Source organism: Lonchura striata, chromosome 1 (assembly GCF_046129695.1).
Source record: "Lonchura striata isolate bLonStr1 chromosome 1, bLonStr1.mat, whole genome shotgun sequence".
NCBI lineage: Eukaryota > Metazoa > Chordata > Aves > Passeriformes > Estrildidae > Lonchura > Lonchura striata.
In genome coordinates, this window is record NC_134603.1 from 8,764,128 (window position 1) to 8,785,363 (window position 21,236).

The window sequence follows — 21,236 nt, forward strand, 5'->3', positions numbered from 1 at the left end:
CAAAATCTAAGAGCTAAGGTAAGTGGGACCTAACTGTGTAATCTAAAACAGGGGGAAAAAAAATAAGAAAAAAATCCCAAATAAATTTAACCCCTTGCTCCTGCACATAAAATTTGGAACCTGGTTTCACTTTTAACTGGACTTGGGCTTCTGTGTACCAGGGGAACAAGCTGCAAAATCCAGACTAAGGAGCAGCTCTCTGAAGTGATCCACAGGGATATTGCCCTTCACAAAAGCCTCAGCTCTCACTACACTGAACAAATTCAAAACCTGTCCCAGCTGATCACTGCCCAATGCTTGCCCTGCTCCTGCTTCCCTCCAGGGATACTGGAAAACTTTGGGATATCAGATTCTTGAAATAGATTATTAGAAATTAATTCTTGAGCAATCAGCTATAAATCTAGCCCTTTCATTTGGGTTATTTTATGTTTAAAGCAAACCTTATAGAATCATCAAGCATTTTAAATAAAAATAACTAGCATAAAAAATTATAATAAGACAAAGCTAATTTACAAACAGCCCTTAGGTTTTCTCCTGAAATAAATGGGGGAGAAGCGTTATGTTCCTAAAGTCTCCCCAGAGATTTTCTAACTCTCTTAATTTTAACTCATACATTAGCAAAAGAAAGTGACTTTTCTACTGTTAAAATTTAGTTAAAATAGTATTGTTACCCCCAGATCTTAAGGAATTGTATTAATAGATACCTGTGACATAGCATAACTCAGTGTAAGGCTGAGACTGAGAAAAAATGCCATATAAGAAAAACTAACATATAAGAAATGTTACCCATTTTACAGGTAGGAAAACATGAAACAACACAACAATAGATGCAAATAAACAGATGACTGTGAGGAAAATACAAGAGACAAAGAGGCAGATCCATGTAAGTTGCATGTTCATATATTAATGAATATATTAAGCTTATTGAGAACACCAGAAACCTGTTGCTATTGAGCTTCCTGAAGGAAAAGCAATGACATTGACAATGAAATAAAACCAAAAAAATCAAAAGGATCAGGATCTGAAAACACAATGCTTATTTCAAGAACAAGACAGAACAGGAAAGAGAAGAGAAGAGAATAAAGAATCTCTGCCACCCTCACATAAATTTGTTTTCTGTAGTAACAGGTGATGTATTAGTGGGGAGACAGACCCAGACAGGATGAATGAGCAGGATATATCCATATATATATGTATATGTGTATATATATATATATATATATATATATATATATGTGTGTGTGTGTGTATGTATATATATGTATATATATGTATGTATGTATATATATGTGTATATATATGTGTATATATATTAGAAGAACCAGATTGTGAATTCCTAAGTTCCCTGTTCAGAATAAATTATGCAGTCCTGCAACACAAACCAATGTCCAGCAGCAGTTACACTATGGCAGCTTAGAATATGAAATCTCTGTCAAAGACTGGAGCAGAAACTGTCTCCTTGCCACATATCTATGATGTCTGTTTTACTGAGTGACATTTTCCATAGCTAGCTGGTTGAAATATGTATGAATTAACTCACAAGGCAAGTTTATTCACTGCTTCCTAGAGGCGTTTATGCCTGGCAGGCAGCACTTGGCAGAAAGATCCAGTTCTTTCTAAGTTCTGCTCTAAGTGATGGATTCTACTTATAAAATAATGATACCTTTAAGCAATACAACACTATATCTTGTTAAGTAGCTGCATGTTGTTATGGGCTCTGGATTCAATGGGAAATAATTTTTTTTTTTGCATGCATGCATTTAAATAACCCAGATCTAAAGTGTTTCATACTGTGAAGATGAACTGAACCTGCAGTCAATTTACCCTTATAGGTCCAGGCTGGAAACTGCAGCTGTTCAAAAGTGTTCATCACTTGATTACCTTACCCAGGCATTAGGAAACTCTCTGAGCTTAAAGAGAAACACCACACCAAGCAAGGAAATAAGTTTTTTTTTCACATATTCTGATGGGCTTCATAGCAATGAAGTGATGAATATCTGAAAACATTCCCATTACAAAACTTATCCAAAACCTGCCTCTGTTATCTTATTCTTCCAAGTGGTACATCTCTCCTCTGTTCCCTAGATTAAAAAAGGCTGGATACAGTGAATACATCCCCAGCTGACATAAATGAGACATGGACTCATTGAGAACAGCTGGCCAACAAGAACAACCAGGATCTGAAGGAAGGCTGGTGTTGATAGAAACAAGGCAAAGACACTTTGGCAGCACAACCTGGTGCCAAGGACAGGTTGGCACAGCCACAGGGAGCTGTGGAAAAGGCAGGTTTGGCAGTCCTAAGCAGTATACTGGCAGAAAGGCAGCCTTTTCCAAGGAAGCAGACTAAACAGAAGGAAAGAAGAAAAGAGGACAGAAGTGCTGTTAGGTCTGGGTGTTGGCCAGCATCAAAAAAAGCTGAGCTGGCTGGACTTGGCCCAGCAATTCACAATCTCAGGACTCTTGGCATTTCTGCCTCTAAGTTTCTATTCCAGGTAATGGATCATTATCTGAAGCTCTGGCTACATTATCTTTGTGAAATCCACTTTTAAGGATCATGTGCATTACAGAATGACCTTCTACTACCAGACAGATCTAAAATGTTTACAAAAATCTCAAAAATGTTTACAAAATTTCCTCTACAATGTCAGTGCCATGATGCCTATTTCCAAATCATTGGTTCAACACAAGGACTGAACAGGAAGCAAAGCACTAATTCCCATTTCTCTCACATTAGTGCCTCACACCTTTCAAATATGAACTTTAACCACAGGTTCACTGATGACTTTCTAATTTCAGCTTTATACTGACTCCTGACAACATCTAAGAATGGAAAGCTAAAAATGGGACCTACCACATCCTTGTGAATTAGGGCCTGTTTTCCCAGGAGATGAAATTCTTCTAAACCCACTTCTACATCCAAGCTGTACACGGGGAGACAAATCAAACTCTTCATCCCGAGGAAAATCAATGACAGAATCTGCTATGAACTGCTTGGAATCCAAATGCAGCAGGAAAACACCATCCTTAATCTCTTTTATAAATGCTCCAATGAGATTTTCCCCAACAATTGCATTTTCTAAAGTGGGAAAAAAATACAACAAAATAGCATGAAAGACATTTGGCTAATATAATGGATACACTGTTATTTGGTAATGCAATGGATAACCACACAGAAACTGATGGGTTGAAGTTAAAACAGAGGCAGATGCAATAATACAAACATGTTAACAAACAGAAGATCATAATTAATCGGTACAGCATCTATAAAATTACAGTCTTTACTCTGCTTAAATACATCCAAAACCACCTCAAACAGAAGGCCCCAGAGCTGCCTTAGCAGGTAATGGAAGTTGAAACTTAGTGGGACATGATAGTACCATAACTATACAAAGAGAGCAGACTCTGCTCTGGCTCTTCTGAAACCATACAATCATTCCCTCAAAAAGCTATTTCTGTACTACAGGGAATTTTTAGTATGGAGAGGTCAAAAAGGTAATTCCCTCAAAGAGGAACACTTTCAAAAATAAAGTTGAATATAAAACCAAACACACTTATACTTTGATTCACTTTCTGCAAACTGCTTGAATATTCACAGGGGCAATGGATTATTGGATAAGATATATCTAAGAATAGATATAATTTAGATTAGACATAAGAAGAAGTTTTTTACAGCAATGGTGGTGAAACATTTGACCAAGTTGCCCAGAGAGGCAGTAGTAGATGCCCCATCCCTGGAAATGTTCAAGGTCAGATTGGAAGGGACTCTGAGGAACCTGACTGAGTTGAAGATGTCCCTGCCCATGGCAGAGGTGTTGGACTAGATGACCTTTAAAGGGCCCCTCCAAGACAAGCCATTCTATCATTCTGTGTTTTGTGTTTCCCTTAGAATAGGGGACGGATGTAAACAATATCAAACTACAGGACCATTACAGCTGCCATCTATGTCCTGAAGGATTTTGAATTCAGTTCTGGTCAAGAAAATGGCTGTAGGACACATATCTCCAAGCCCCAAAGTTAGAAGGAAGAACACATGCAGACAGACCTATTTCTTTTTACTGCTGGGAACACTATTCCAAAGCAGTAAAACCGGAGAAAAGGTCACACAGAATCACCAAGGTTGGGATGGACCTTCACAATAATCTAGTCCAACCACCAACCCAGCAGCACCATAATCAGCCCTAAATGATATCCTCAAGAGACACATCCAGATGCCCCTTGAACATTGGTAGAGACAGTGACTCTACCACTTGCCTGCCCAGTTAATTCTAATGCCTGAGCATTCTCCCAATTAAAAAAGTTCTAATATCTAATCTGAACCTCCCCTGGGACTCCTTGAGCCCATTTCCTCTTGTCCTATCATCTGAGACCTGGGAGAACAGAATGATCTCCACCTCCTTTCAGGCACCTGCAGAGAGCAGTAAGATCTCCCCTTTCCTCCAGGCTAAACTGCCCCAGCTCCCTCAACTGCTCCACATCAGACTTGAGCTCCAGACCCTTCCCCAGCTCCATTGGCCTTCTCTGGACACACTCTAGGACCTCAATATCCTTTTTGAAGTGAGGGGTCTAAAAATGGACACAGGATTTGAGGTGTGGCCTCAGCAGTGCTGAGTATGGGGGCCAATCACTGCCCTGGTCCTGCTGGCCACATTATTCTTGAAACAGGCCACTATCCTTGATATGCCCACAGAGGACATTTGAACTTGGGATATATTTTTAATATCTCTTATATTGAAGGAAAATACTGACTGTTTTGAAAGAAGTTCCTTACACCACCCCTACCTCTTGTGGAAACCACAGCAAACATCTGCCAGTCTCTGTATAGCTGCCCTAGGATGTCAGAAGTAAGGATCATTATTTAGTGTCAAAGGAAATGCAACTAATAGTAAAACAGGGAAAAGGGGAAAAAAGAAAAAAAAAAACTTGGAAGAAATTTTTGACAATGTGTGAATTGTGTTTCTCCGAATACAATGAATATAAACACTTTTCCAACCACTGAGGACTTGTCCAATAGAAATTAACATCTGGGACAGTTCAGCCCATGCCTGATAAAGTGATTTGCAATCCTAGTTAAGGCAGCTGCAGTCCTATCTGAAAGAAATATTCAATTATAGCTTCTTTCCACTGTGTGGTTATAGCCTAAGAAGGGAAATATATCAACATTTAAAGCTCAAAAAGACAACACCAGCATTATAAAAACAGGGAAGTAAAATTATTAAAAGCAAATCAGATTTAATCCACAGAAAAGTCAGAGAAAGGAAAATTACCAATATCATGTAAGTCAGGGAGAGAAGCTGTGGGGATGTTTTCCAGCTGAGTCCTCCACGTGATGTTCACTCCCAGGCGATCCACGCTCAGGCATTGGACATAGACAGTGGAATCATCACACATGGAAACTGAGCCAGTTTTACCAAATGCATTCACCTTGAATTCAGAAATAAATGAAATCAGTTAGACAACCTGAGAACTTGTTCTTGCCTTGCCCTATTCATTTGCACTGTACTATACTCAAAGTAACACTGTCAAAAGGGTCTGTAAAAACAGAAGCAAGAAAATATAATTTTAGCAAGTCATATACTCACTGTAAGAATAGTCAAAATATTCTCTTCCATTGAAACAATTTTTTAACCAATATTGGGCTAGTGTGATGTGACTTTTATGGCTGGAACTAAACTGATCTGATGATGTGGTGTGAGACTAAACCTATTTTCCCACTCATCCATATGAGAATGCTGCCAATCCTGACAGATTTCATGGCATATTCCGTTCTTCTATATTTGTCAAAGGCAAAGGTCTATGTTGTGTTTCACTTTTTTTTATTAATTATTTTTAATGCAACACAAAACCCAACCAAAGAAAACAAAACCAAACCAAACAAACAAAATCCACCAACAGGAATTTAAATTACCTGGAGGTGACATAAACCACGAGCCTTCAATTCATCTAAAATAAATATCTGGAATGTCTGGAGTAATCCAGAGTAGTCAGAACTACATGTCTTCTCAGGAGGCAGGCGTAGTTGGAAGTGTGTTTGAGCTTGGACTGTCTGAAATAATTGGAGCTCTAAAAATGAAGTAGAGAGGACATTTAGTAACCTCACTAATGAGGAACCTGACCTTCAGAGTTACTTTGAGAAAAGACAACATTGATTTGACATTCTCATGTTGCATCAATAACATGTCCCCACTTTTAGATGAAAGCAGTAGAGCTGTCAGTAGCAAATAACAATCAGCAAGACATGAGCTTGATAAATATAAATGTTGTGCATTAGAGAAAAAAACAAGTGATACACTTCGATAATAAGGAACAGATATTTTGCACTGGAGCACTAGCTCAGAGAAGGATAAGGGCAATCTGGAGAATTACTGATAATTTTTCATAACCCTTAGCAAGTAGGAAGTTCCAGAGAACTACATGAAAGCTGACATTTTGCCAATACTTAGAAGAGAAAGAAGAAAGACAAGAACTATTGACCTGTCAATTTTCACTTTTCCTACATGCAATCATGAAAACAATTTAAAAAGGAATTAAATGGTAAAAGCAATTAATACTAATGTAAATGGGCTTTTGGAAGCCCACCTTGTCAAACTTACTGGGAATAAGTTTTAAGAGACAATAAATTTGTAGAACAATGGCATTGCCATGGATATTAGTGCTTTCTGAATTTTTGACAGAAAACCCAAGTGATGCTAATCACACAAATTGATGACAAATCTGTGAGCTCATCAGTCAGAAAATCAAAATATATTTAATCAGTTTTTAGCAAGAAAAAATATGCAAATTTCTAGTCTTCGCTGGAGTAACACTGATCCCAGGCCCCATGGAGGGTTTGTTATCTCAGGTTCAGCACTACAACCATGCTGTCATTCCAGCTCCAAGTGGAGCTGGCTCTTTTCCCACCAGGCTGGACAAGCAGCAGAGCTCTCCCTCATTCAGCTCCTCTGCAGACCCTCCCTGCATCACATACAGGTGTCACTGCTGGAGCACAATTCCTCATCCCTCACCCCAAAAACGAGCATGAGAAAGCCTGGAGAGCACCCAAGGAGAATGGCAGACAGGACCAGAGGACACAAACCCCTGCTTATTCCTGCAAAGCACAAAGCCTTCTCTCTGCTTTGTTTCTCAAGAGTATTTAAAGAGACTGTGATTTAACCACAGTCTCTAGAGGTATACATACAGAACATAAAATATGATTTTTGAGAGTGAGGGTAATTAGCCACTGGAAAAAATTACTAAGTGTTTTGGTGAATTCTCCATTATTGTGAAGTTTGTTCAATCACCTTCTGATGTGTTGGGGATTTTTAATTTCTCCTTAAAACCATGTTCTATTCCAAACACAAATTACTGGGGGAAGTCCTTGCTTACAGTAAACCCTATAGCAGATTGCTACACACTCCCCTCTGTCCCTACAAAGTTACCCCACTGCCATCAGGCAAACATGGAAGTTATTTCATAACATGCTACAGAAATCTCACAAACACAATCACAAACAGACAAAACTTTCAGTCTGAAATTGAAAGTTTAAAAATATTTGCAGTTGGAATAGAAGAGTTTAACCCATTCTGAAGACTGACCAATGGGTGCAACCTATTCCAGAAGTAAAAAGTAGCTGCAAATTTAGCAGGAAGACCTGCATTTCTCAAAGTTCAGCACTGCTACAAATTGCCATTTTGATCACAATGTATGTGTTTTAAAAATAATTGAAAAGGCCAACATTAATATCCAATTACATGAGCTCTGAATGGGCATCAAATTTTTCCAAGACTTAAAGTGCTATTTTTTTATTGAAATCAAATTGGTTTGAAAAATACTAGAAGTCAGCCAAAAAATACAACAACAATCCTTAAGAACAGACTGCTGCAAAAAAGATGCAGAAGTAACAGTGACTTGATTATGCAAATAAACAGTCAAGTTCTGCCAAATTCAAACATCTGGCACTCATCTGGAAGAACTAAGTAATTCCATCAGAATCACTTATGGTGCCAGCATCTTTTAGCTAACAAGAAAAATCTGCATATAGATTGAAAAGCTATTTATAGCTCTATTATTACAGGGAAGAGGGACAGTTTCTGGCACAGGGGCCAGCCAAGAGGTGAAGATGGCAGAAGACAGAACACATCTTCTGCATCCCAGTTTAGCAACTCCTCTGTAACTAGGGTTGTTATTCACACAGTAGTTCTGTGATGAAAGCTGGGTTTTGCACTGTGTACACTGCTCCAAGCCCTCCCCAGGCCCCAGCAGATCAGGTCAGGTGAGATCAGATGGGACCAGATCAGAGCAGACATACTCTGGCAGGCCTGGGGCAGAGGGGCAGCCGAGACCCAGCGCCGCTGCCGCGCGTCGCACTGGGATGGGGAGCTGGGAGCGGCGCTGTGGAAGCCCTGGCGACACACGAGCTGGCACTGCTGGATGCCTGGAGCTTGCCCAGAGATGGTTTCACAAAGCACAGCCCCGTTGGCAACTGCTGAGGCACCGAAAGGCAGAGCACACTGCGGACCTGCAGGCACGGGAGAAGGGGGATACGTGTTAGGGGTATGATGACCTCTAGGACAAAGCCCATAAACCCCTCACAGCCACAGATTCAAACCTAGACAGCATCCTGTGCCTTTCCCATCAGCTTTGGCCTGGTTTGAGGTCAGCTTGGCTCAGTTTACTGAACTGAATGTGTGTCAATATGTGTCTTTATGGAAAAGCACATATTGACTGTGATGGGTAATGCATCAGGTCCAGAAAGGGACGTGCGTGGTTTCTAGGAACATTTTGAACAGTCATGGATAAATTTAAGCAGGAAATGAGATTTCTAACCAACAGCAGAACAAACCTTTACAGAACTTATCTAGTGGAAACAGGCAGGGCCAAATAAACCTCAGTTTCCCTTAGACTGAAGTTTGAAAGTTTTGAGATCAGGAACTCATGACTGTGGTGTCTTCAGCAACACCAAGATGTTTCTAGTGACCAATAGGGCAGAATATACATTTTTATATGTATATTTTATATGTATATAGATATATATATATGTATATATATATAGATATATATATATGTATATATGTATATATGTATATATATATATATATATAAACAGTAGTATACAGCTCTAGAGTTGGAGCACAGTTTTCCTTATCAATTCACTCTGTATAACTACAGTCATTCAAACCCTGCTAGCCCACTGTAACAGATTAATTACAGTGATAATTATTTTTTACTAATCAGTACAAGCCAACTGCTTCACTCAATATTAGCCTAATCCCAACTCAATTACTAAATATATCCAGTAATAGCTGCACACATATTAGTTCCAGAGCTACAAAACACAAGAAAAAAACCCCAATTAATTTCCTCATTTGTAAATATATACAAAGAAAAAGATGTTATAATATCATACAATTCACTTTCTTGGTTTATATATAGATCATTTTCCAAATTACAATGCTCAGATCAGTCCTAAACTTCCTGATCATTGAAGGGAGGCAAATATTGGTGTTGGTTCAGATCTGAGCACCCTCCCTCTCCCCTTCTGATGGAGATTAATTACATAACTAAGCAGCCATTTAATTTAAAATATTAAAAACCTTGTATTAAACTTTCAGTTAAAGTATTAAAACATTGCAGGGTGGATCTGGGATCCAGTGTGCGCAGTACATCTTTGTTTTCCAACTCTGAGCATGTCAATGCCAACAAAAAAAAAAGCTTTCATATTTGCCTCTCTGAACTGCCAAATGCATATTTTTATCCAAGTCTCCTTTATAGGAACGTTTTTGCAGTAACTCTGTAAATGGGGCAACTACATTCCTTCTCTTCACTCATTGACCCTGTAGCCAGACTCTCTGTAGAGGTGGAAACCTGGAATCCTTGCTTAACAAATTTCTCATAAATCTCCCAAAGTTTTAGGACCAGAAGGCATCTCTGTAAAAGAGATAGTAATACTTATCCTGGCCATTAAATTACAATAATATAATCTTTATACACAGAATGTAAAAATCAGTCTGTGGTTTCTTAATTGCTCATGCACATTTCTATATCCAGCAAGTCATATCCAGTCTCAGCTGAATGGTGCTACAATCTCTTACTGCCTGATCCATTGAGATTTGGTGTGTGAACCAGGGAAATACCCAGTTCCCAAAAGAGAAGTGATCAATGGTTTCCTGGTGTGGTTCAGAGGTTTCAATTCACCTTCAGTAACTTGTTCATTTATCCCTCTAGATATTCCACTTCATTTACTAAATTCTAAGCCTGTACCATTTTGTCATTGTCCTGTTTCTTGGTTCTGTAGGAGTGAACCAGAATCCAGCTGAATACTGACATTTCATTCTTAGGTGTTTCCAAAGATTTTCACAAGGAAATGAACATCTCCAGGACCTTCTCTGGAAACCTCTCTCCTCTGTCTCTACTCAGAGTTATGGGAAGTGGGCATGAGGATGGGAGATGCATGAGGGCTGCTGGGGTACTTGGCATCATCTCTCCAGTGCAGGTCAGCAAGAAGCAGCTGGATTCTACCTCCAATGGAAGTGATTAAACTAATGAAATCCTCCTGGACACTCTGAGTTATTACTTTCTGTTTACAGCTGTCTGTTCTGATGCTGGAGGAAAAATTTATCATATTTTCCCACTACAACACCTTATTTTGCTGAGAGACAAGATCTCCAGAGTAGCAGTATAGTACTCCTTTTTCCTGAACAATTATTAGTAATTCCCAGGACTGGAGGCATAAAGATAGGTAGACTGAGGAGAAAACTAACTTTTGATTCTTTATTTTTACACAATAACTAAGTTGTGTATCATGAAAATTCCATCGCTCTTTCAAAATCCAGGGAAACCATTAAAGATTATTTCCATCTTTATGCAGAAAAGAACAAATAGCTTTCAGTAAAACCAGGTTTCCACTATATTTTCAAAGCAGTTCTCCTTCTCAGCTCAGCATTTTAAAAAAGAAATGTCATTAATCACTTTTAGTCATTATTTTCTCTAGGAAAAGTACAGGATGGCAGCAGCATTGTACTTGTGGTCAGCTCTGCTTCTCTGAAGAGCTAAAAACCTGTCTTGGATGGCTACATTCAGGTGACTACACCACCCTACTTTGGAGCTCATTTCCTCAGAGCTCAGCTGGCATCTTCACAGAACACCACAAGCATGGGTCAGATACAGCCATGGGGTCTCCTTCTGGCTTCTCATAAAATCCCATCCTCAGAACTGTCTATTGATACAAGAGACCACAAAGAAAATTATTTCTAAGTTGCCCGAGCAGTTACCTAGTTGATAAAAACCTTGCAGGCAATTGGGTTGATACCTCCAGGTATTTTACAATAGAATTGTAGAATCATTAAGTTTGGAAGTGACTGTATGATTATGCTATTAACCCAGCACTGTCAGCTCCCCCACTAAACCATGTCCTTAAGTGCCACATCTTCCATTTGGTCAGTGAGCAGCAAAGCTGTGTTGATCTTTATACAGCAGAATCACAAAAGGAAACTGAGGCAAATTACATGGTCTTGTTTCCCTAATATTTTTCAATCTGTCTCCCACAAAACAATCAAAAAAACACCAACAAAAAACTATAAAAACAGCAGTGTCCTGCAGATTAACCTGAAGGTTTTGTTTTTACATCTCTACTTCCCACTAATCATTACATTTTGTAGCCTTATAGAAAGTTTAATTAATTTTGCTTCACTTCAGTGATGGGAAAATGCATAAAGAACATTGCAAATTAAACTTATCCAAATGTCTCCCATTTGGGTGTCTCACTGGAAACCATGAGTGAATTCCAGCACTTCACAACTCTGGTCATTCAGGAAATACTCTGTGAATATGCAATATTTTGGCACATCTTTTACACAATTCTGGTCACAAGCCAAGAGTCAGAATGGCAGAAGGATACATTTTTCAAATTTTATTTTAGTCAGCTGAATGGGTTTTAATCCCAGAGCCAGCTCAGACTGGAGCAGGTTCAAGTTTCCAGCAAGCTTTTCAGATTGGCCTTATAGCTGGGTTTCATAGCTCAAATGGTTTGATTCAACTAATTTTATGAAACACAAAAAGTCAAGGATCCATTCCATTCTCCTTTTTCCCTCACAAAGCACCTAAAGAAAACCAGACAGCATGCCCTGGTAGGTCTGAAATCTGCTGTAACACAAAGATAAGCATGCTGCTTGAGAAAAGTATCTCTAAAGGTCTGAAGAAATAAGATTAAATTCAACTAGAGAGTGGAAAAATTTAGGATCTGGGTTAAATTTCAGGCCTGGATCTGCTCACAAGTAAATGCCTGAAGCAGGAACTCACTTGCACATTCGGGTCTTGCCCCGTTGACTCGTGTCCCTGGCACCTCTTCTCCATTGGCAAAGACACACCAGCAGCTCTCCTGCTCCTGGCTGCACTGCACAGGGGAGAAGCTCCCCCTGTCCCCTTCACACTGGGGGATGTCTCCTCTGGCAGCTTCTCGTGAAACCGCTTTGGACTTCAGCATGCTACACAAACTGGGACCTTCAACGAGAGAGATTCTTTGCAAGATACAGAATAGAAGACAACAAACTGACCTAAAGACTTTACCAGCAGTGCTTCCAGCCTGTTTTGTTGGTAGAAAGAAAGAAGAGTGACCATGAAAACAAATAATTTGTTTTATTATAGAAGTAGGAAATTTACTTCTACTAGAAAAAAACACACTTTTTTTTCCTAAAGATTGAAGTGCAAGTGATACTGAAAAAATGCTGCTCTTTAGTTTTCATTTATATATATATATTTTTTACAAATGTGATGATGTATCATTTAGAAGCTGATATTTAGGAAGCAAAAAAAAAAAAAAAAACCAAGTTAGTAAAATTTAGCTTTCCATAAAAATTTTTGATCAAGGTAATTTTAAATATAATGATATGATAATTTACATTTTTAAATAGTTAAAATGGTGGTAAGAAATCAAAAATTTAAAAATACATAGAAGTCCATTCATAAGTTTGTCTAGACTGTTTTATTTCTGGTGTTATGAAAGTAAAGGGTAGCAATTTTCAGATAACCTTTCAATGTTGCTGTGCTTTGTATGTACCCTGTCACTGAGGAATTAACTGCAAGCCTCCCATGTTTCACAGGCAGCATTCTGAAAAGGAAAGTACATATGCTGCAAAGCATGAGGGATCGCAGGCAGGGGGCAAAGCATTACTCACACTCAGGATTGCCATCCAAGCCTTTGCTGCCACGCTGGAATACTTCTCCTGACACAGGATCCACACACCAAATATCTGTGTCAGATCTCTGCAGCACAGTGTATTCTCCTGTCTACAAAGAAGCAAGGACTTGTCATCGCAGAGCAATGTGTTTTAATACAGACACACCAAAATCCATACCCCAAAGATTGGTTAAAATGCTTATATTTACCCTTATCCATTATTAAAACATATTGAAAAGAAACACTAAATACAGTCTAACTAATTGAATAGATAGACCAGTCCCTGAGAGAATCAAGAATAATTTATGTAGGAAAGACCTCTGAGATCACTGAGTCCAGCCATTAAGAGGGTGTTGACTGAAAGTCTATTGAGATAAAGTTCTGAAAAAATCCTAGATTGAAAAAGATCTGATAAAATTCTAGATTTTGTTTTCAAAAAATGTGTAGAAGTGGTGCTTCAAGGTATGATTCAGTGGTGGACACAGCAGTGCTGAGGTGATAGTTGCACTTGATCTTTGCTGTCTTTTCCAACCTAAAGGATTACATTATTCCATATGATAATGACTCTATTACATGAAATGTCTATTTCTTGCCTGTCTCTCTCCTGCTCACTGCCACGTTTTGAGAGCATCACAGACCCTGTTTTTTTGGGACATCTGCACCCAGCTCACATTGTCATTCTCTCACAGTTCAGGAAGAAAGAGCCCCCCCAAATGTCAGTCAGTTGAGATGTGCCTTTTAGCACAGCTCTGCAGGAGCACCAGGCAGAGCCAGCCTGTGGGAGGGAAGCGTGGGCAGGCACTGAGCTTCCTATTCCCAGGCTCCACCTCAAAGCTATTTAAATTCTGCCTTCTGCAGGGCAACAGCAGCTGTTAGCTTTGTCCTGCCCTTTTCTTTGAGGTTAATAGAAATGCACAGGGTGTGATTAAGGAGCATGGACAGAAATTGTGCGTGACTATGGCAAGGTGCAAGCAAAACTGCTTCACCCCTCAGTCACGTCAAATCACCTCAAGGCAGCTGGGGATGAACAGATCAGCTGTAGAGGTGTCCAGCTTTGCACTGCTCTGTCTCCAGCTGGAAATTAGGGCATTGGCTCGAGATCGCTGACATGAAGTCTGGCCTGCCAGAGGGAAAATGTTTTTTAAAATAAAATCAAGTTTCAGACCTAAGCAAGAGAAAGAGTTGCATCACCAGCTCCCTCACACATCTGCATTAGGCACTGCTACAATCTCAGGCAGGGCCACCAACAGTAGAGGGTCCACTTCAAATCATGCAAGCCAAAATCACACACAATGAAATCAAATGATCTAGCAAAAGAAGAATATAACTATTTTTACTTTTCTTGGAATAGTTAGAAGCAAGCCTTACTTCATGCATATTAGAATTTCCAATAAATATTAAAATTTGCAAGAATAGATAAAGACAAATATTTAGAAAGAAAACCCAACTGACATTTGGGAAGTTCCGATGAACGTGAGACCAAGGAATCCATGACATAACGACCTCTCTCATCCACACACCAGCAATGACCTGGCCAGGGAAGAAAAGCAGCTTTATTTTAGATGTGGTACTACTGTGTGCTGTGTTGCATACTAGGAAGATTTTCACCTTCAGCAGCTCTATAGAAAGAAATCAGTAAATCCAAGTCATAGCTTGGAATCCAGGGGTAAGTAGGACCATATCTGAGAGCAGTGGTACAAATGGAAATGTAGAAGCTCTGGTGAGACTCCCCCACTGTCGCCCTATCACCTACTCACAGAAGTTTGGCATCATCCATAAACTTGCTGAGGGTGTGCTCCATCTCATCATCCTGGTCACGAGAGAAGGCATTAAACAATACCAGCCCCTGGACCTACCCTCCAGGAACACAACTAGCAGCAAGCAACTGAATATCTGCTCATTTTTGAGCCCAAATGAACTTTCACTTGAGTCCAGCCAATTTACACACATCTTGTAGACCACATCACCTTCCTCCAGTCTGACTAATACTGGTTTCATATCTTTTAATTGGAATTTTTAGGGGAGTTTTCTTTTTTGGGGGTTGTTGGGTTTTTTTGTTTAGACAGCCCAGAGTGTCTTGTTAGGAAATGCTCACCTGTGCTCTCATAGCACTGAACTGGCTCCCAGTTTCCCAGGCCATCACACTGAGGGATGTAAGGGAAAAATCCCAGCTGTGTTGCTTCCCCAGCAGAACTCTTTGAAGTAAAGTAACTCTGCCAGTAGAAGCGCAGGACTATAAAAGAGAAGTAAAAGAAAGCTCTAGTGTCCAATACAGGATATATAAAATGCACATATTTGCAAAAATGTGAATGTTCCCTGTACTTCAGAAGACAAATTAATAAATGTTTTAAGTACATAAAGCAAGTGCCCAGATTTTTTATTTGCATTGAGTGATGCATAGGAGAGAACTGAAATCAGCTCTCGGAGCGGCAGCTTAATGACCCTGATTAATGACACCTGCTGAGTCGCACCCGCTTTTCAGCTAAGTTGCATTTGACATCAAGTGCTCTTGCACAGATTCTGGGTGTGACTCCATTCAGTTCAGCCCTGCTGTCCCTGCCACCCACCTGACCATGCAGCCAGCTGGAGAGCAGAGTCCCTGCCCGACAGCAGCTCCTGGGAGATCGCTGCCTGCAGCCCGTACGGCCCCGCGGAGCGCAGCAGGTCCCTGTCCGTCAGCTCTATCCCCTTCGCCAGCAGGAAGCTTTCTCCAAAGGCAAACTGGGACCCATTTGAGGCCAGGATGAGCTGCTCTGCCTCCTCCATGAATTTCATGGCTTCCTGCTTCACACCTTCACATACACCAGGGCCTGTATAAAAAAAAAGTGTTTACATGAAGAGTATATTAATGACTTTAATCTAAATCCAGTAAATATTTGCGTGTGAAAACTAACTGGTCTTTAATTCGCATCATCTGTTTCCCTCTGAAATTGGTGTTGAATTGCATAACGAAATAAGCAAAGGAGACTTGCCGGTGTTCAGCTGTTTAACAGCAAGAAGTGCTATAAATCACACAAACATGCTTCATGTCGTGGGCCAAAGGCTTGATGTTTTTACATCCTTATTGGTTACAAACTGAGTTAATGCATCTCTACAGAACATCCCCTCAGCTGCTGCCATTAAAAAATGTGGATAATCAGAAGTGAGAGTCCAAAAGGAAAATGAAGGTATATCCTTTGGGTCTGGAGTGGCAGCTGGCACTTGACCTATCCTCTCCACGTATCTACTGGCCCAGGAAGCAATGCACTGAACCACTTCCATGAAAGCTGCTCCTCCAAAATAACTGTTAATCTGCTTCATCCCCTTTATTCCCCACTTGCCCACAGAACTGGAATCTCCACCAATTCATTGTCCTGTCTCTTCTTCACAGCTGGAAAAAAAACCTTGTGATGAGAACAATTCAGTGATGGTATTTATAATACAGGTCATCTGCTGGAGTAACTCCAAAGACGGCCCAGCACCTTTGGAGGAGGTGTCTAGACAGAGCTTACTGAACTTCAGTGCTGGCCTCACTCTCCTCCTAGTGACTTCTAGGGGATATCTGTTACTCTTGATCACATAATAACAGGCAGTAAAGAAAATCCCTCTTGCTTCATTTTAAGGCATTCTTGAAAGTAATTTACATTACAGTGTAATCCTGATTTTTCCATACAACCCTTCACACATTCTTATATCCTTTACCAGCTGGATAAGTATCTTCTGCAAAATCATTATATGTCCAAACTCCAAATTATAAAATCTACTCAGTCTTGATGTGGAACTTTATTTTTCCTTATTCCCAAAGCTCAGCCATCACTTATTTAATGGAAATGAGTCACCCTACTTCTGACATCCATCGATAATGGCAGTGCTGATGATCTGTCTGACAAGTTATTGTTAGCTACTTTACAGCAATTGAAAGGACTTCCCTCTCTTGTGGCACAAAATACATACAAGAAAGCACTCCTATTTACCCACCAGAAATTGTTACTTACATGCTGGAACCTGGTTCACTCCTGCCTTTGTTCCTTCCAGCTCTCGTCCTTTGCTGTCAACACACCAACAATCACGAAGTTCAAAGTGGCCTAGAGGAGCACTGAAATCAGTATAGGGTCCAGGGTAGTAGCTGAGCTGGTCAGTCAGAAGCTGCCAGAATGTATATGGGTCCAGCAAAATGTTCTCAGATGCACTGGTCATGTTTCCTTTCAGCACCTGAGGTGGGAGATCGGTGAAGGACGAATACATGGAGAATATGGGGAAGACATTCTGGTGCCCAGCCTCGTACAAAGCTTTAACAAAAGCTGAAAAGTCTCCAGAGGATGCCTCTTTATACCCAGCTATGATGTTCACAAGATCAGGAACAGGCAGGGGCTTGCCCTGGTTGTTCTCTGCAATCCACCTTTCGTACCACTGGAAGGCTTGCTCGGGAGGGCCACTGCACTGCACCTGCCTCCAGCCACCCCCAGCATCACACTGAGGGAGGTGAAGGCTGGACAGCTCAGGCACAGCACTTGGATCTGACAACAGCAGCTTCACAGCCCTGAGGAACTCCTGGCCAGCTGCTACTTGGCAAGCACTTGGGCCTGGGAAAAGAAAAACATGCACATCTGAATGTACTGAAGGTATACAATATCCCTATCCTCTAGTACAATAAACACTACTACTAAAAAGTGGCCACTCAGCCCATTAATAACAACATTCCTGACCTGTTGCTGAGAGGGCTTAGCAATATTAAGGTCCCATGCTGAACCAGGGTAATATTTCCAAAGGGATGTGAGCCCTCCAAGATGAATACAGATATGTTTGTTTTTAAATTTGTGAGTACATTAGGTACTTGTAGTTCTTACTGGTGGGGGGCAGGTGTCACTAAATGCCTTCCTGAATCTGTTTACATAGATCAACTATTTTCAGATATACTTGGTAATCACGTTACTTGTTATTCATTCAATGCAAAAGCAACCATCTGAATAGTGGGATAATTTTATTTCCCCTTGGACAGAACCTGAATCTTAATACTGTGTGTCCTCTCTTCCCACACTACTGAACATTGCCACTGAATATAAAAATAACATCCCTCAAAATACTGGAGTGAGTTTGGTTTGGAAGCCTTTTCTGCCATCCCCAGAGCCAAATTTCACTTTGCCACCAAGCAGCTCCACAAACCCAGCCAACCACGGAAGCTCATCTTTTGAGCACCAGAGAATTCTGAACCTTTTTATTTTGCATTGCACTACGGATGGGTTGTTAGATATAAATCCCCTCTCAATTCAGATCATTACAACAAACTCCCCACTGCTTCTGCAAACTGCTATTCAAAGGAGCCCCCTCACTATGCACCACTCTCAACTGCTGGGCACTGCTATTTCTCCCAAAATGAGAAGCAGGCTCTCCTCTTGGTCTATTCTCCCCATTGACATGTTGTCAGTTCACAGAAACTTGAAAAACAAATATTCACTGCCTTTGTGCTTCCTTCTTTCATCACAATTCAATTTAAAAAAGGGCAAGGAGAGGCAGTTCATAGTCTATCAAACTGATGTCAGAAGTCATCTGCAGGTCACCTTTTCGGCTTGACTTTGTGACTTATGAGAAATCTACCATCCATTAAATCCCTCTTCTCTGTTTGGAGTCCTGTGATATCTTACCAGTTTGAGGATATATTCTTGATCTAAAAAGACTAAATCAAGTTCATAGTTTAAGGCACTGAAAATATTAAGTTCTTATGAAAAGATGAGCCAGTGACTGTGCCCAGTGTCACAGGGACAGCTCAGGTGCCTTGGTCTGGAAGTAAAAGGGCTTTTTCACTGGGCAGGGGTCACATTCAGTTCCACAGATGCTCCAAGTCTCCTGTGCATCATGGATGTTACACACTCCAGCTGCACACTGAGGTAGAGACATGGCAGTGACATGTTCAGCAACCAGGCAAGACCTCAGGTTCCTCTGCTTTGAGTGTGCCCACCCTAACCCTGGCCACCTTTAGGACTGGGGATATCAAGGCTGACACACATTGTATTTCCCACTATCCCTTGCCACTGTAAAGCTGGCTTGCTTTCCTGTTAGGAGACTTTGGCATACACCATCCATTTATTTCCAGATGTAATCAGATATGAAGAAAGACCCATGGAATTCCAATAAAAAGAAAGCATCTTTAAATTCCCAGTCCCTGAGACTTACATTTCATTGGATTTCCAGCTTCCCCCCTTATTCCTGGAATAGTCTTGCCATTCAAATCAACACAGAAGCAATTTGTTCCATAACACTGGAGCGGCAGAAAGTCTCCATCCTCAGTACAAGAGGGAATAAAGAGATCTGATCCCGCAGGCAAGCTTTGCTTCAGGTTTTTCAGGTTTCTCCTTTGCTTCTCACACTCAGTGGGACACTTCGGGCGTTTGCCTCGACGCCTTGAGCCTGGAACCTCCTTACCTGAAGTGTCCAAACACCAGCACTCTCCTGCATAGCACTGAACCTCCTCATACCTCCCCTCCTTGGTGCATGTTGGAACAAACAGGTCCCTTGGCTCCTCACCACAGCCTCCGGATCCCAGAGCTAGTTTCACCACTTCACCTAAATCTTCAGCAACACTTTCAGGGACAGAAATTACTTGTTGAAGAAAAGTAAAGAACTCTGGTAGTTCCAGGACATAAGAAAGGAATTTCATCAGATTCTGATTGTCTTGCAGAGTTACTGTGTGGCCATAGCTGCTCACAAGAGGTTTACTCAAAATGGAGCTCCCCTTTGATGCCTCCAGTGAAAATGCCTCAGCTGATTCCAGAGGGCCATTGCCTATCTCTGACAGATCCTCCTGTGGGAAAAACTGGCCAATGCTGTACTTCCCATTAGTGCCAAGGACCCCTGTGAAGTTAAACTGGATCAAATTCTTCAAAAACCTTCCTCCAAAGAGGTTTTCTTGGAAGCGCTTTGGATTGGCAGTAAATTGCAGTGCCACTCTAGCCAGTTCCCTGGACGGGAACATCCCTGTGATGGCTTCACTAAGGATGGTTTCTAGCTCAGGAGTCTGGCTGGCAAACGGGCTTTGTGCAAGTGGGGATGACAATCCAGAGTCCAGAAACAGCTCCTTGAAAGAGGGAGGGCAGGGCCTTGAAAAGCCATCAGTTTTGTCTGACTGCTTATCTGGTGTGGAAAACAAGCTGGACTGACTGAAGTAGCCAGCAGGGCCATAAAGGAGCCTCGACAAGGCCCGTCGCCGCTCGGAGATGCACGATTGCTCCTCACCTAGAGACAGATTTAAAAAAGAAAAAAGTCCATTTTGGAACCTCCAGAACCTGTGATTCTATTGCTCACTTTCAAGCAGCTGGGGCAAAAACAACATTAAAGTATAGATTAACCTGCTTCTCAACTATGCATCACGCACATTGTTAAGGAATTTGAAATGTTAGTGCCTATGGTCTACAAATAAAATTCTCTATTCGAGACCCAAAATGAAAGGAAGCATTCCTTTCCCACTGCTGAATTCTCTGCTCTGTGGTCTTTTACTGGTTCTGTTGCTTCCCAATGTAAGTTCTCATCCCTGTTCCCATGGCTGAAAGAAAAATGTCTTTTCCAAATATTTTAGCACTCTAGTAGGATGCCTGCTGCTAATAAAAAACTCCAATGATCCAGGTGAAATGTGGGAAACTTAGAAGGAGAAATAGATTGCGAAAGAACACAAAGTTATTTTAAACAATATCCACCAATGAGGAATTTGTGGAAGTTTCCTAACTAAATCCTCAGTTTCATAGGGAAGTGTTTATTGCAAGAGGTTTGAAAATTAATTGTGAAAATTAGCAGTAGTAGAGTGCTAAGGACAAGATGGCAATAATGAATGAGCTCAAAGGGAAAAAAAATGAAGAATTTCAACAAAAATAGTGCAATGTCAGCATACCAAGAGTACCAACAGTGGCCCTGGGCACCCCTATCCTGGGCTAAGCTATGTCACAGGTGTGGCTGCATCCAGCCCCATCTGTACACTGATACACAGGGAGCAACAGACAAGTTAGGATGCAGCACATCAGTGAAAAAGGACAAAGCTTAGGGTTCAAAAGACAGCAAATAAGGAAAGACTTGGTAAATATAAAGACAGCAATAATCAGACATACAGCATGGTTATGGC

At 40.7% G+C, this 21,236-nt stretch overlaps 1 protein-coding gene across 1 annotated transcript in view; it reads right to left on the reverse strand.

The window, feature by feature from the left end:
- Positions 1–21,236, reverse strand: part of TG (thyroglobulin) — a 145,949-nt gene that overhangs the window by 110,580 nt on the left and 14,133 nt on the right. Inside the window, exons 9-20 of the mRNA XM_077781935.1 lie at positions 19,301–20,359; positions 17,125–17,712; positions 15,718–15,960; positions 15,246–15,383; positions 14,603–14,680; positions 14,158–14,270; positions 13,149–13,260; positions 12,274–12,474; positions 8,285–8,494; positions 5,906–6,060; positions 5,265–5,421; positions 2,852–3,076 (exon numbers count right to left, since the gene is read on the reverse strand). Of these exons, the coding sequence (XP_077638061.1) occupies positions 2,852–3,076; positions 5,265–5,421; positions 5,906–6,060; positions 8,285–8,494; positions 12,274–12,474; positions 13,149–13,260; positions 14,158–14,270; positions 14,603–14,680; positions 15,246–15,383; positions 15,718–15,960; positions 17,125–17,712; positions 19,301–20,359 (3,279 nt within the window). The remainder of the gene's footprint in view (positions 1–2,851; positions 3,077–5,264; positions 5,422–5,905; positions 6,061–8,284; positions 8,495–12,273; positions 12,475–13,148; positions 13,261–14,157; positions 14,271–14,602; positions 14,681–15,245; positions 15,384–15,717; positions 15,961–17,124; positions 17,713–19,300; positions 20,360–21,236) is intronic.